The sequence below is a fragment of the Anopheles funestus genome, chromosome 3RL, assembly GCF_943734845.2.
Source record: "Anopheles funestus chromosome 3RL, idAnoFuneDA-416_04, whole genome shotgun sequence".
Taxonomy (NCBI): Eukaryota; Metazoa; Arthropoda; class Insecta; order Diptera; family Culicidae; genus Anopheles; species Anopheles funestus.
In genome coordinates, this window is record NC_064599.1 from 73826140 (window position 1) to 73839067 (window position 12928).

Consider the following 12928-nt stretch of genomic DNA (forward strand, 5'->3'; position numbering starts at 1 on the left):
TTATCATTGACACTAAAGAATGATTAAAATAGACTAAAATAGCTTCTTCAGAGTAATTGTATTAAGGTAAATAATTTTTTGATATTCAAATTAAGAGGAACAACTATTTTAGATGCATTACTGGATATCTCAAACGATTACGTGCATTAAGAAAAGATTTTTACTTCCACTTTTGTTAAATGTTAAACTATTTTATTGATGATTTTAATAGAAATTATATTTAACTAGTTGAATTTTTTTTAGACAAGTTGAAAGGAATTGAATTACATTATTTTTCAAAAGTAATGCATTAATTGCTTTAGAAATATTTAATCAAAAAAATTAAAATGATTTAAATGAAGTGTTCTTATTTTTTGTGGTTATATTATATACAATTTTCGAAAAACTGTAACATATTTCTTAATTTTTTTAACGATCAGCGTAGCAAAAGAATTATTATCCAAAAAATAATGTAATTAGGAGTAACCGTACCACTCAAAATACCAGACCTCAACGTTCTATTGTAAAAGAAAAGTTTTTCCTCCTTATAAGTCAAAATACGACAACAAGTGTACTTTGTACCTTTTGTTCACGAAAAGAAATTTACATTGTTGTGATTTTTTTTATGGTTCGAATAATGTAACAATAAAGTTCATGTTGAAAATTTTATGGCTTGATTTAATTGGCATCCCGCGGATAGCTCTATGATGCTTCAATTTATTTATTTTTTTATCGTCAAACAAGTTCAAACGAGACGGAATTATGCTGAAGATACCAAGAAGAGAAAGATAAGTCTTCATTTTTCATTTCCCTTTCCGATAAGTTATATAAAAAAACCAATTATTACACTCGAACTCGAACAAGTCCTTCAACTTTTACCTCGTCACGTCACAAAAAAAACCGTCTTTTGCTTAAGACAGACAAGTTTGGACAGAGAAATTCAAGACGACCATAGCCAAGCGAGCCAGTAGAAGAGTAACAAAAAAAAAACAGCCACCTCATACGGGGGCGTCACTCCAACATTAGCGTCCGCCTCGTCGGTTGGACTCGCGGCGGTCATGTCGCGCCGGGAAACCAGTTCGTAATGGTCGTCTTCCCGTGGCACGTGGCGCTGGGTGGTCGGTGTGTATCAATTTCTACAAAGTGAAGCATCGGGGAAGCCTTTGATTGAGTGATTTAAATCATTTACCACGATGGAATTTGATCCATTCCCGTTACCGTGGCACTCTGGTGAACCTGTCCATTCCGTGTTCCGTGGGCACAAAGTTAAAGTGCGCTGCGCTAATGGGGATTTTTTTGTGTCTTTTGCTCATGTCTCGATTAGTGATGGGACAGTAATTCCGACTCGAACTTGTGGCACCCACAGAGGTCAGAGTCGCTTATGGTAGGTTACACTTACCGGAATCATTGCACCTGCTGAACCTACTTCGACCCGAGTGTACTCCGAACTCGTTGCACCTGCGAGTCGGAGTCGTATATGATAGCTTGCACCTACTGGACCTACTGAATCTACTGAACCTACTTCGACCGAGTCTGATCCGATCTCGTAGCACCGGCGAGTCGGAGTCGTTTATTATAGCTTGCACCTACTGGACCTACTGGACCTACTGGACCTACTTAACCTACTTCGACCTGAGTCCGATCCGAATTCGTAGCACTCGCGAGTCGGAGTCGCCTATGGTAGCTTGCACCTGCTGGACCTACTGGACCTACTGGACCTACTGGACCTACTGAACCTACTTTGACCCGAGTCCGATCCGAACTCGTAGCACCCGCGGGTCGGAGTCGCTTATGGTAGCTTGCACCTACTGGACCTTCTGAACCTACTGAACCTACTGAACCTACTTCGATCTGAGTCCGATCCGAAATCGTTGCACCCACGAGTCGGAGTCGCATGCATCTATCGGAATCGTTACACCTACTGGACCTACTAGTATCCACAAAGTTCCGACTCGATAGGTTCGGATCGACGCGCCCATCTCTAGTTTCGACCAAAGTGAGAAAGTATGTTTTGTAAGAGGATTTCAGTTTCACAGTGAACAGGCGTTGATCAAACGCGTCATCAAAATGTTCAGATCGCTACACTCGTGTTTGGGTGTTATTTTTCAGGATTAAGGTGAGTTTTATACTGTTTTGTTTTTATCTGTCACGTTTGTTTGTGAGTGGTTAGAACTGGATCAAATCTCGCGAGAAAGAGAACGGGGTTTTTACTAAAATTAATGAGAACAAGATAAAACATTATTGAAAAGCATCAAAAATTAAACCTAACCAATGAGGATAAAAACCAAGAGTTTAAATAATTATCTGCTAAAAAATTAAAATACATTGAAGATCGAAACCCATCTCAAAATATTGTAGTAGCGATCGATCAGCGATAATATCAAATTAGCGACGCATTCGATTCACACCGCTTCGTCACGTTGTAAAACATAATCGAAACCCGTTGGTCAGCGCCACCTACTCAAAACTACTTAACCAACGCAGAGTTTTTGCAAACGAGATTCGCAAAAAGATCTTAAATATTCAAACGGACTGTCCCAAAAAAAAACATGGATACCTGACTTGGGGACATGATTATCATTTTTCGTGCCACGATCATTAGCACGATCTTTTGCATCATGACTCGTTGGTTGGGTGTTGAGTGTAAGAAATTATCTCGTTCGCTGTCCGTTCTTCCAATTAAAGTTTTCAGCAGTCGTTTTCGGCAAACTGACCATCACCGTGCGTTAGTTTGACGCTCAGTGGAACCAATTATTTTTGAGCCAACACCCTCGTTGCAAGATCGTGAGAAGTATCGCTGTGAGGATAACATCTTCGATAAGGTTGTAATTTTGCATATAAGGCGTTAATGACCCTTCACTGCAACTTTCTTCTTGGGAAGAGAATTATTTTTTTTTACATTTCCTGATATCGGTTAAAGATTATTTTGTTGATGTAGTTTAATTTTTAAACATTTAAGAAAAAAAATCTCGACAATAAACTAAATTAGCAAATAACTCACTTTAGAGATTAAAATTACTTTTCTAGAATACAAAAACCCCTTTAATTTCGATTAAAGATCATCGTCTGTTAAATGATACGTACTGTTAATGATACAAGTTAAAATAACAACTCAATTTGATGCCCCGGGTTACATGGTTCCCTTAACACGAAATTGCGTACTTTGCCACTTTTGTAGTTTTTGTCCTTTTAGATCCTGCGTTGTCCTAACAGCGGAACAACCCCCAAAATTGCAAAACAAGGGAGACCACCGTTGTTGACCTAACGATGCTTCGTAATGACCTGACGACGCCGGCAGAATGGGTGATTACGTTTCCGGATCAGACCAAATCTTCCTAAACTAATGGCCAAACGGAGCGTTCCACCGGAAACCATGGTACGCACACCACAGACTGGTGTTGTAAATCAAATTACGCTGTCTGTTGCGATGTTCATTTCCGCGGATGGAAAGATAACACATTGCGTGTGTGCTAGTGCAAAATATTGCGAACAGCCATCGTTTGGTACGGCAAAAAAGTGAGAAAAATTTGTAAATATATAAGTTAAATAAAAATCTGGATGTTAAATAGAAAAAACAAATTTAAATGGATTATTAACAGTGAAGTTTGTAGTAAAACAAGCATCAAAACCTAAAGAACAAACAAATTAAGATAATAAGAAGTTTGTTACAAAGCAAATGTTATAAAGTAAAGAAAACAAAAATGTGAAAAAGAGCATTAAATAATTCAAAAATAAATCTTAATATATCACTTAACATAAGATTATGTATCTAACACTACAACTACCAAGTGTAAACGTATCTTTCTAGAAACTGCAACAACAATTTCGAAGAACTTTATTTTATTTTTATAGTTTCTGGAGATCATACCATAAAAAGATTTAAAAATGTAAGTACTTTAAAAGGATTTTTTGATGTCAAAAATCAATGTTATCAAAGAGGCTTGTTCGCTAGTTCTATTGTTTAAAAAAAACAATCAAAAAATCTACAAGATAAATTGTACGACGTAAAATACTAAAAAGAGGAGAAAATTATATGAAAAATACAACAATTTTATAACAAAACAGTTAATTTTTACGTTTATGTTTGAAATTTTTGGTTGAATTTTTGCAAACATTGAAAACACGTTCTTCAGCTAAACAAAATTTAATAATTGAATGTTATACGGATAAAAGTCACTTATGATAATAAAAATTAAGGAAGAGAGAAAAAGAACAAAAAAACTAAAAAGAACAATTTGCCCTTTTATGTTAACTATACACAAAAGAAATTGAATATTTAATTTAGAATAAAAAAAGGAAAACGACCATAGGGAGCTCCACGAGTATGAAACCATATTGGCACAAAATAATTCATTTTAAGACACGTGTTGGAATGTTTCTCAGTCGCTCCGTTTTTTTACACGACTTTCAATAAAAGAAGAAGAAAAAAGCCAAGATGTTGCGTTGAAACACACTATAAATTCTGATTATGGCTCCAATAAATTTCACATCACAGAAGCGCACCAGGAATTTATATGCTCTCTCACTAGGGTTCCACTCTTTATGTCACCTAATGTATGTTCATAGTTGCATCTTACGGTGGTGCTTAACACTATCAACGAATATTCTTCTCCACTAAACCCCTCGATGATGTAGTGTCGCCACAGACCACGTGGTAATTGATGTATAATGTATGCTTTGTACTCTTGCTGCAGCCAGGACTGGTAGATATTAAAGCCACGATTCGTGATGATATTTTGCATATAATCGTATATAGGTTTAGTGCACATACATAATTTTATTTTAAAACACTTTAACAACACCAAAGCAAATTGATACGATTCGAACAAGTCTCTAATAAATCGAACCAATCTAACAACATCAAGTAGTTATTACAACCAACTCTTAAGCACCCTTGTTCAGCTACCGAAATGCACTCGGAAGTAATATTGATTCTTGTTGGAAATCTCATCGAAAACAAGCGGTAATTGGTTTTGTAAAAGCCAAATTAAATCAACCCTCAACCGGATTGCGCTTTACAGTTTCAGTTGGTTTTGCATTGGTAAATGCTTTTGCAACTGCAACCGCATTTTCCTTGCGCTACAACGTCAACCCTAAAAACCTCTTCTGCAAACGTCATTAAGTGGTCTTAATTGCATGTCAAACGGTTTGAGCCAATGGGTATGCGGTTTCGTTGTAACTAAACACATTGGAACACACACTTGAACGTTCGTCATACAGTCAAGTGTCATAAAAATAATCGTCGATTGCATACTGATTGCTAAATCGCACATTTTAAAGTTCGATAATAGGGAAAACTCGTTTCAAGCAAACCATTCATGGAACGTTCACAACCATTTAACGTAACAACATTGCATTTTTTGGTTTGTAATGGGCATTTTTTTTCAAAAAAAAAATGTTGTAACTAAAATGTTTAGCTAATAAGAATATAAAAAAAGAAAAAAAAATAGAATAAATACCTAAAAAATATAAGAGTAAAAACCTTATAACCCTTTGCAAGAAGCACAATATAAAAATACTAAAACAAAACTAAAAAAAAATGCTAAAATAAGAAACTAAAACAACTAATAAAAAACCGGTATGAAAGGCTATTAGGGTCCCTTCTTCAGTAGAATTTATAGTTGCATTAGCAGACAGTTTTCGCATAGAAAACGCAAGATTTATGGTGACATCAGTGAAAACGACACCAAGCACTTGTGTTGAAAAGAAATTACTTTAGCCACTCGGTGTATTCGGCGGCTCCCGAACATGGTACCGTGTGAGAATGGATGACTTTGATACATGTGACTACCATCGATGGATGACATGCAATGAACCATTGCTTAGACATTTGTACTGTGTTCGAATAGGTGTAAAGGAAACTTTTCGAGATTCTATTACTAGATTTTATAACAAGAGAATACAATTTCTTTTAAGGTAAGTTTTAATGTTTTGAAAACGAAAAAAAAATTCTCCCACGAAATTGGAATATCGATTGATTAATTGAAAATCATCTAAAGAGTACCGAGTTTGTGGTTTGAACAGACGCGAACGTTCATCACAACCGGAGGGATGGTGGGTCATTGATTTAGACGCAACTAAATCACGTCCCTTCTTCAATCCATCCCACACCCCTCTTCCTATGGAGTTGTCGTCTCGATACGATGATTGATTGGGTTTTCAACGAGGCAGCAAAACGGTACCGGGACCACGCACACAACCGATGAGTACCGCGAGATGTCATAATTGTACATCCGAAGCAATCCGCAAAACCGGTAATTGTCGAGTGATTTGTTTTCCGATTGTTGTTAAATTGATTAAAATTTTAACTCAACCCACGGACCGACTCCAATGACTTCATCGTTTATGCAAATTGACACGAGCAGACAATTTGATTAAATCCACTATTCAATGCAACGCGAATTGTGTCCCCGTGGTAGAAATTGCACACGCAATCGCATTCCGGACACAACTTCGAATTAAATGGAAGTGATGATTGGTCGAATGGCAGCATAGGTTCAATGGCTGGTGCCTAAGGTTGGTTCTCTCGCTCTAGTCTTACCGGATGTTCCGGTTTTGAAAAATTTATGCTAGTTCAATTAGAGCCGTACGCTGGGGGGTCGACGTTTGTGGTCGATTGGTTATCAATGAGTGGTGAAATGCTTCGAGTTTGCACAAAAATCACTACGCGTACGATTGAGGTGAGGAACGCATATCGATTGTGTTTCGGTACTAGATAAATGCATCGACTTCGGATCACAAATTTATGAATATGGAAATTTGCCCTAAACTTGAACAGTTGTACAGCAATTCAAATATACACACATTTGTTGATAAACGATTGTGTTTTTAATAAATATACTCTTTAGCAATACGGCCAGGCCGTTCTTTATGAATAAAAAAAAATACACTCTTTGATATTTGTCTCTGCGACTGTTGATGATCGTATTATAACTCTGGTCATTTCTCTAACTTCTAACAGAAAATTGAATAACACAAGCATTTTAATAAAAAATGCGTTAAATGTGTTTTATTTGTAAAAGCAACAATTTTGAAAAATAATTTTAGTACACTGTAGAACGGTCATTGATCAATGTACAGGTAGATGAGAAGCATGACATCAGTTATCGACTTCTTTCGACATTTTTTGTTTTACTTTTTTGTTGTTCTAAAAGAAAATCAATGCCTGCTTTCCAGGACCTCAGAACACTTCGAAGTTCTAAAAAAAATATTGAAAAACCACCATTTTTTATTCAGGTAGAACGGCGTGGCCGTATTGACAAAAACCAACTTTTCATATGATAAGTCTATCCATATGCACAAGAGTACGTGCTTCACTTATCATAACGAATTTGATAATTTTATAAATTCTCACAAAATGGCGAAAGGAATGGCATCAAAAAGGTTTATTATTTTTTAGTAAAGCTTTTCACGAGTTCTCCAAGAAATTTTGGAAACCGATTTACACGTACGTTGAAAATACAAACGAGTTTAACATCAATCCTGACTATTTAGAGTTCTGGAAATGACTTGCCAAAATTGTCGCACACTTCAGCCCTATGAGTTTGTCGATAAGGACACAAGCCGTTATCATTAAGAATAAATCAAATATTTAGCATACTAATTGTTTATTCTTGAATATTCTGAGCTTTACATAAAGTTCTAAATCTAAGGCATGTTAAACTGATAGAGTAGGTCCGAGTTCAGCCGTTTTTTTAAACAGTCGTTGCTAAGTTGCTTGTACTTCACGACAGCTATGCAATTGGATGAAAAAATTTCTTCTGAGTCACGTTCTAGAACTCGAGGTCGGTCATCGATTTAGTAGTGTCTATGTTTGTGTTCATTTATTATACCAAGATTTTTAGCTGGAGCAACTAATTCCATAACAACGTCCACAACCACAATATGGAGTACTTTCAAGGAGTTCTTTGCCCTAATGAGTATATTCATGGAGTTCTTTGCCTCGAGTCAATCAAATCGCTTCCCTCTCAAACATTTAGACATAAATGACACAATTTTCATGTTTTTTTTCTGATATTCCTTTCTTTTTCTTGTTACATATTTTGCATATTTTGCTGTTAAAAGATTCAATAGAACTTGCCATGAAAGATTTTGACTTTTTTCTAAGAATAGAGTCCAATAATAGACCAATGTGTAGTAAAGAATTTCTGCACAAAATATTTTAATTCTTCAACAAACCAATACTTAATATTTTACATCAAATATATTTTTACTTTCTCTCTTTTTTACTTTTACTTTCAAACTTTCGTTTCACTCACATCTTGATTCGTCATTATTACCTCCAAACTTTATCCGCCTTTGATCTTGAGACATTTCATCATCTTCCCATCGACTATGATCATTTCGATTGAGACTCGTTCCATTCCAGCTCCACCAACATTCCTGATTAAGCCCCAGGATCAGAAGACGGCCCTAAACGGGGTGGCATCATTCAAGTGCACCGCCTCAGGCAACCCCCAGCCGTCCGTTTTCTGGACTAAGGAAGGCTCACAGACACTCATGTTTCCCAACAATACGTACGATAATATGCAGGTTTCGGTACAGGGGACACTTCAGATTCGCGGTGTGCAGAAAGATGACGATGGCTACTACATCTGTTCGGCACTGAGTGTGGCCGGTTCCACTGCCAGTAGAGCTTATTTACAGGTACGCCGTGGGAGAGTGAAAAATTGAGCTTCCACAACCAACAGCTCAATTCATATTCTAACGCGTCTCCTTTATCGCTCAATCGTACCATTCACACAGGTTCTAACATCGGAGGACAGCAATCCACCCCCGATACTGCAGATCGTACCAGCTAATCAAACACTGCCCCGAGGCACCGCTGCTACGCTGCCATGTCGTGCGAGCGGTAATCCGACGCCCTCCATTCGCTGGAAGAAAAATGCGACCGATATCAACCTTTCCGGCGGTAACGGGCGCTTTTCAATCATCCCCGGGGGTGGCAATGCCAAGAATTGATGGCAGGCGTACGGAACCCGAGGGCTAAAGATTGTCGAATGGGTATGGAAAATAAGTTCTCCTAATTCCCGCCTTCGGTGCCTTTCTTTTGCATACCTTTCTCCACCGATAGATTGAACCAAGAAACGACATAATTGAAATACAACAAACTGTTTCAAGTTAAGGCACGGGGTTTATAGGTTGTTCGCCAAAAGTAGCATTTACTCAACATTAAAGTCGTTACCCATTCCCTTTCCACGAAAAGGGTTTAAGCTTTGTTTACAATGCTTAGTTAAACGTGGCAAATAATTTCCTAAGTGCGTGTTTAGGTTCTGTACACGTTTTTTCTTTCCAGCATGATTTAGTTCAGGCTTACAAGCTTCTTTTAAAAAAGCAGACAGGTTGACAGTGGTAGCAAACAATTATGCTGGCTTGGTAATTGATTTTGAATGTGTAATTTTGTTGATTAGAAACCGGCCGGGAAGCAATCACATACAGGCGAGCTTAAGATATGATTTTATGAAAGCTATTTCCTTCGATAGCGTGACTGCATTTTCAAAACGAGCTGGTGTTTGTTTCGATTTTGCCATGCCAGTCATTATGCTGGGAATTACATGCTTCTACATAAGAAAATGAAATCAAACAAATCAAGCGGGGTTGAGCGAATTTAGACGAGTTATAGCATAATAATTACAGTCTTAGAATGTTTTTGGTTTGGGAAGTTTTATTCCCAACTTACGAAGGCATTTTTTTATCGCTTGTTGCTCAATTTCAATGCTTCTTTTAGAAGCTTTCCTCAAGGTAAATAAAGTATTTGTTTACTATAAAAAAAATGAATTTATCTTGATTTACTAACCAAGAAAGGAAATTCCGTTGCAATCCCTGCTCATAGAGCAAATAGAAATAGATAAGGTAAATAGAACCATAATTACCGGCCATGAATCTCAAACACTAAGATTCGCTTCAATATGCGCCCGAATCATTAACGTATAAATGGTGAGCTTAGTCTAAGCTTTGCGTCCAAAGCGAACGCATAAGGAAGATTAATGGCAAAACATTATTCCAACAACAGCCGGGATTCGGGGTTTTAAAACCATCCCGACTAAGATAACATATTAATTGCTTTCTTGCTTGTGGTGGAACGTTAGGAGTAAAGTTTCATCAAGAAGATAATGTTTTCTACAAACATTTGGTAAAAGTTTCACTTAAACGTAACGAAAATAAGAAATGTATTAACATCCCGAAAAGGAAATCTCATTTATCAAAATAAAATTGCAATCAATTTCCAGCTAGAATGGGAAATCCTTCTAGCTATAAAAAGAAAACTTTCCAAATCAAATCCATTCCAATATGTATTGGAAATATTTCTTCAATCATCTATCGATTTGGAGGAAAAATGATATGACATATTTTTTGCAATTTCGCGTCTCGTGTCTCGGCTGAAGCCTGCCATTCAAATTCCAATTGCAATTCTTTCCCCAATAGCCCAAAGGGAGGTGATTGGTGATGGATTGATTGATTCCTTCTCAATGGTATTCTTTATTTGTTTGCTTTAAGATTTGTATTCTAGAAGCATAAAAAGTATTGGATTTACATTATTTTCTTTATTTACTTACTTAAAAAAAATACAAAACGACATCCAATACACCCCACGGTTCACGGCAAATCTGTTTGCAGGATCGTGACACTCGCCAAATACCTGCCCCGGTTAGAGCATGCAATGCTTGCGTTCAAACTAATCGAAATTAATTAATCGTGTTGAACCCTCGATGTCACCGAGTTCCGAACGCCACCGAGGTACTCAACCTGGCGGGAAACACGATAAGCCGGGTTTGAACATGTTCTTCTTCTCGAAATGTTGCAGAGTTTGTTCGTCGCCCGGACTTGGGGTTTTTGCTTTTGCCTGACACTGAGGAAAAGCTATTTCGTGCAACATGCGAACTATCTGCACGAAGCAATTCCTTGTTGGAATGCGTCTTGCCGTGAGCGGGAATTCAAGGTGCAGACATTATAGGGAAAAAAGTAGATTGAGGTAGCTATTTTTATATATATTTTTTTTATTTGTAAGCCATGACCCTTAGGCAAATCAACGTCTTGTAAATCGGATGACCATGCTTGTTCGCATACACATCGTTCTTTATTTGTAGGTTAAGCATTGTAGCAGACGACAAGGGTGAAGCTAACGATGGACTATGTTTACGTGGACGCTTAAATTGACTAGGAAGCGCCAACCTATTGTAACAGTTTTATACCAGATTTATAGCAATTAAAAATTTATTCTTATAGCAATAAATGTCAAATATAGAATAGAAAGGAAGAATAAAAAATGTTTTGTATGATAAAATCCAATCAGCTCCTGATCCAAAGCTTTCCTAGGGACGTTTTATTCTGCTCGAGACAATGCCATTCATAAGGATAATTCAATAAATCATTTTTACCAAAAAGCAACATTCGCATGTTTTCCAACAAAACCTTCACACAAAGAAATGGAATCCTTAAACCAAAAAAAAAAAGAAAAATGGTTTCAAAATTATTCATGCCTACCTGGCGCGCACGTTGGTGTGGTGTGTGACGATATTTCATTCTCTACAGCGCCATCCCGACATCCCGGGAGCAACAAAACCGGAATGCCATGAATTATGCAGCATATCCCGAATTAACGCAGATAAACGGGCTAAGGGTGGTGAATTCGAGCTCGTAATTAAAATTATATGCAATTCTCCTCCGGGCATACCCCCCCGCGACTAAGTGCAACTTGTGCAATTTTCACTTGCTTTTTTGCTAATGGGAAGGGGATGGGTTTTGTTTTGTTTCCATCGAACATACACACATACACACCTTCTATCTTGTGACAATTTCATTTCCACGCATAAAACTTCCTGCCAATGCGCAAGGAAAGTTTTTGGTGAACAATATTCGGTGCAAGCGGCTTTCGAAAACGCTTACGGGTGCCTGAGACCGGACGAAAGTGTCAGATACAGGCACCATTTTTCGTTTCCGTCCCGGTTGCATGGTGGGAAATGGGAAACCATTGGCCGAATGGGCTACTATAGGAAGCAAACATTTTATGCTCGCTACATTTTTCAGCAATTTTATGTCATTTCACTCCGTGTACCGTAATCATTTGCAATTCCAATGATTATCATAGTTTAATGTAGAGTGAACGTTCTATTTTTGTTGCCCATTAATCGTTTCGCGCGTGTGTCATGCAAGGCGCAGGGGTACGAGGAAGGTACCAGTGTGGGCTGAAATTGTGCGGAAAATTAATTGGCCTAGGCCGTGTTGAATGGGTTATTAAATATTTCACCCTTATTATGCTGCTATATGAACGGTGTCGTGCATCATTTTTCGTATACGTCGTGTTCCAAATATTAATTTTTGTTTTATAAAACAAAAATTTAAAATTGAAAAAAAATGAAATTAATAATATATTATTCCAAACTTTTTATTTTCACATGTTGAACACCAAGTACAAGATGAGTTGTGCATGTTAGATTAGAAATGGCCCTCCACCTCGGCTATCGGTTTAGTACACCGATGGCCGTTGTTCGACTCCCGTTCCAAATTAAACATTGTTTAATCAGTAATATTGATTTAATTTTTCCACGTTTTTCTGACGCTGCAACAATTGTCTTACTACATAAAACATGCAAAAAAATGTAAAGGGAAAGCAACAAAATAACAGGGATTTCCTTGTTTGACAATTTAAACAATTTTTGAAGGTTGGGGAAAGGAATGTCGATCAGATACTATAATATGGCAGGCATGAGCAACATGGAACCCATCTATTCTGAAAGTTTTAAAATAACAGCTCCATTTTATCAAATGTTATTAAGAACTAAAAGTGCAAAACACACCCGGTTAACACAACACTCAAAAATAAAAATAAAAAAGGTTTTAAATCCTAATTCATTTTTCAAGAATCCGGCAATGCGTGTAGTCCGAAACAGACCGGTTAAAAGGAGCTTTACTCAATTCATTATTATATTAATACATCCTGCAATGTGGC

The 12928-nt window shown here is 37.2% G+C and overlaps 1 protein-coding gene across 1 annotated transcript; it reads left to right on the top strand.

Moving 5' to 3' along the window:
- Window positions 1-5472: 5472 nt before the first annotated feature.
- On the top strand, window positions 5473-12313 carry LOC125767094 (roundabout homolog 3-like). The gene is made up of 2 exons (XM_049433353.1): window positions 5473-8625; window positions 8725-12313. Exons 1-2 carry the CDS (start codon window positions 8314-8316, stop codon window positions 8938-8940), a joined length of 528 nt encoding a protein of 175 aa, XP_049289310.1. The 5' UTR covers window positions 5473-8313; the 3' UTR covers window positions 8941-12313.
- Window positions 12314-12928: the final 615 nt, after the last annotated feature.

Coding starts and splice junctions, on each gene's coding strand:
- LOC125767094 (XM_049433353.1), top strand. CDS start 8,314: ATGATCATTTCGATTGAGACTCGTTCCATTCCAGCTCCACCAACATTC. Junction 8,626..8,724: donor CCAGTAGAGCTTATTTACAG/GTACGCCGTGGG, acceptor CCATTCACACAG/GTTCTAACATCGGAGGACAG.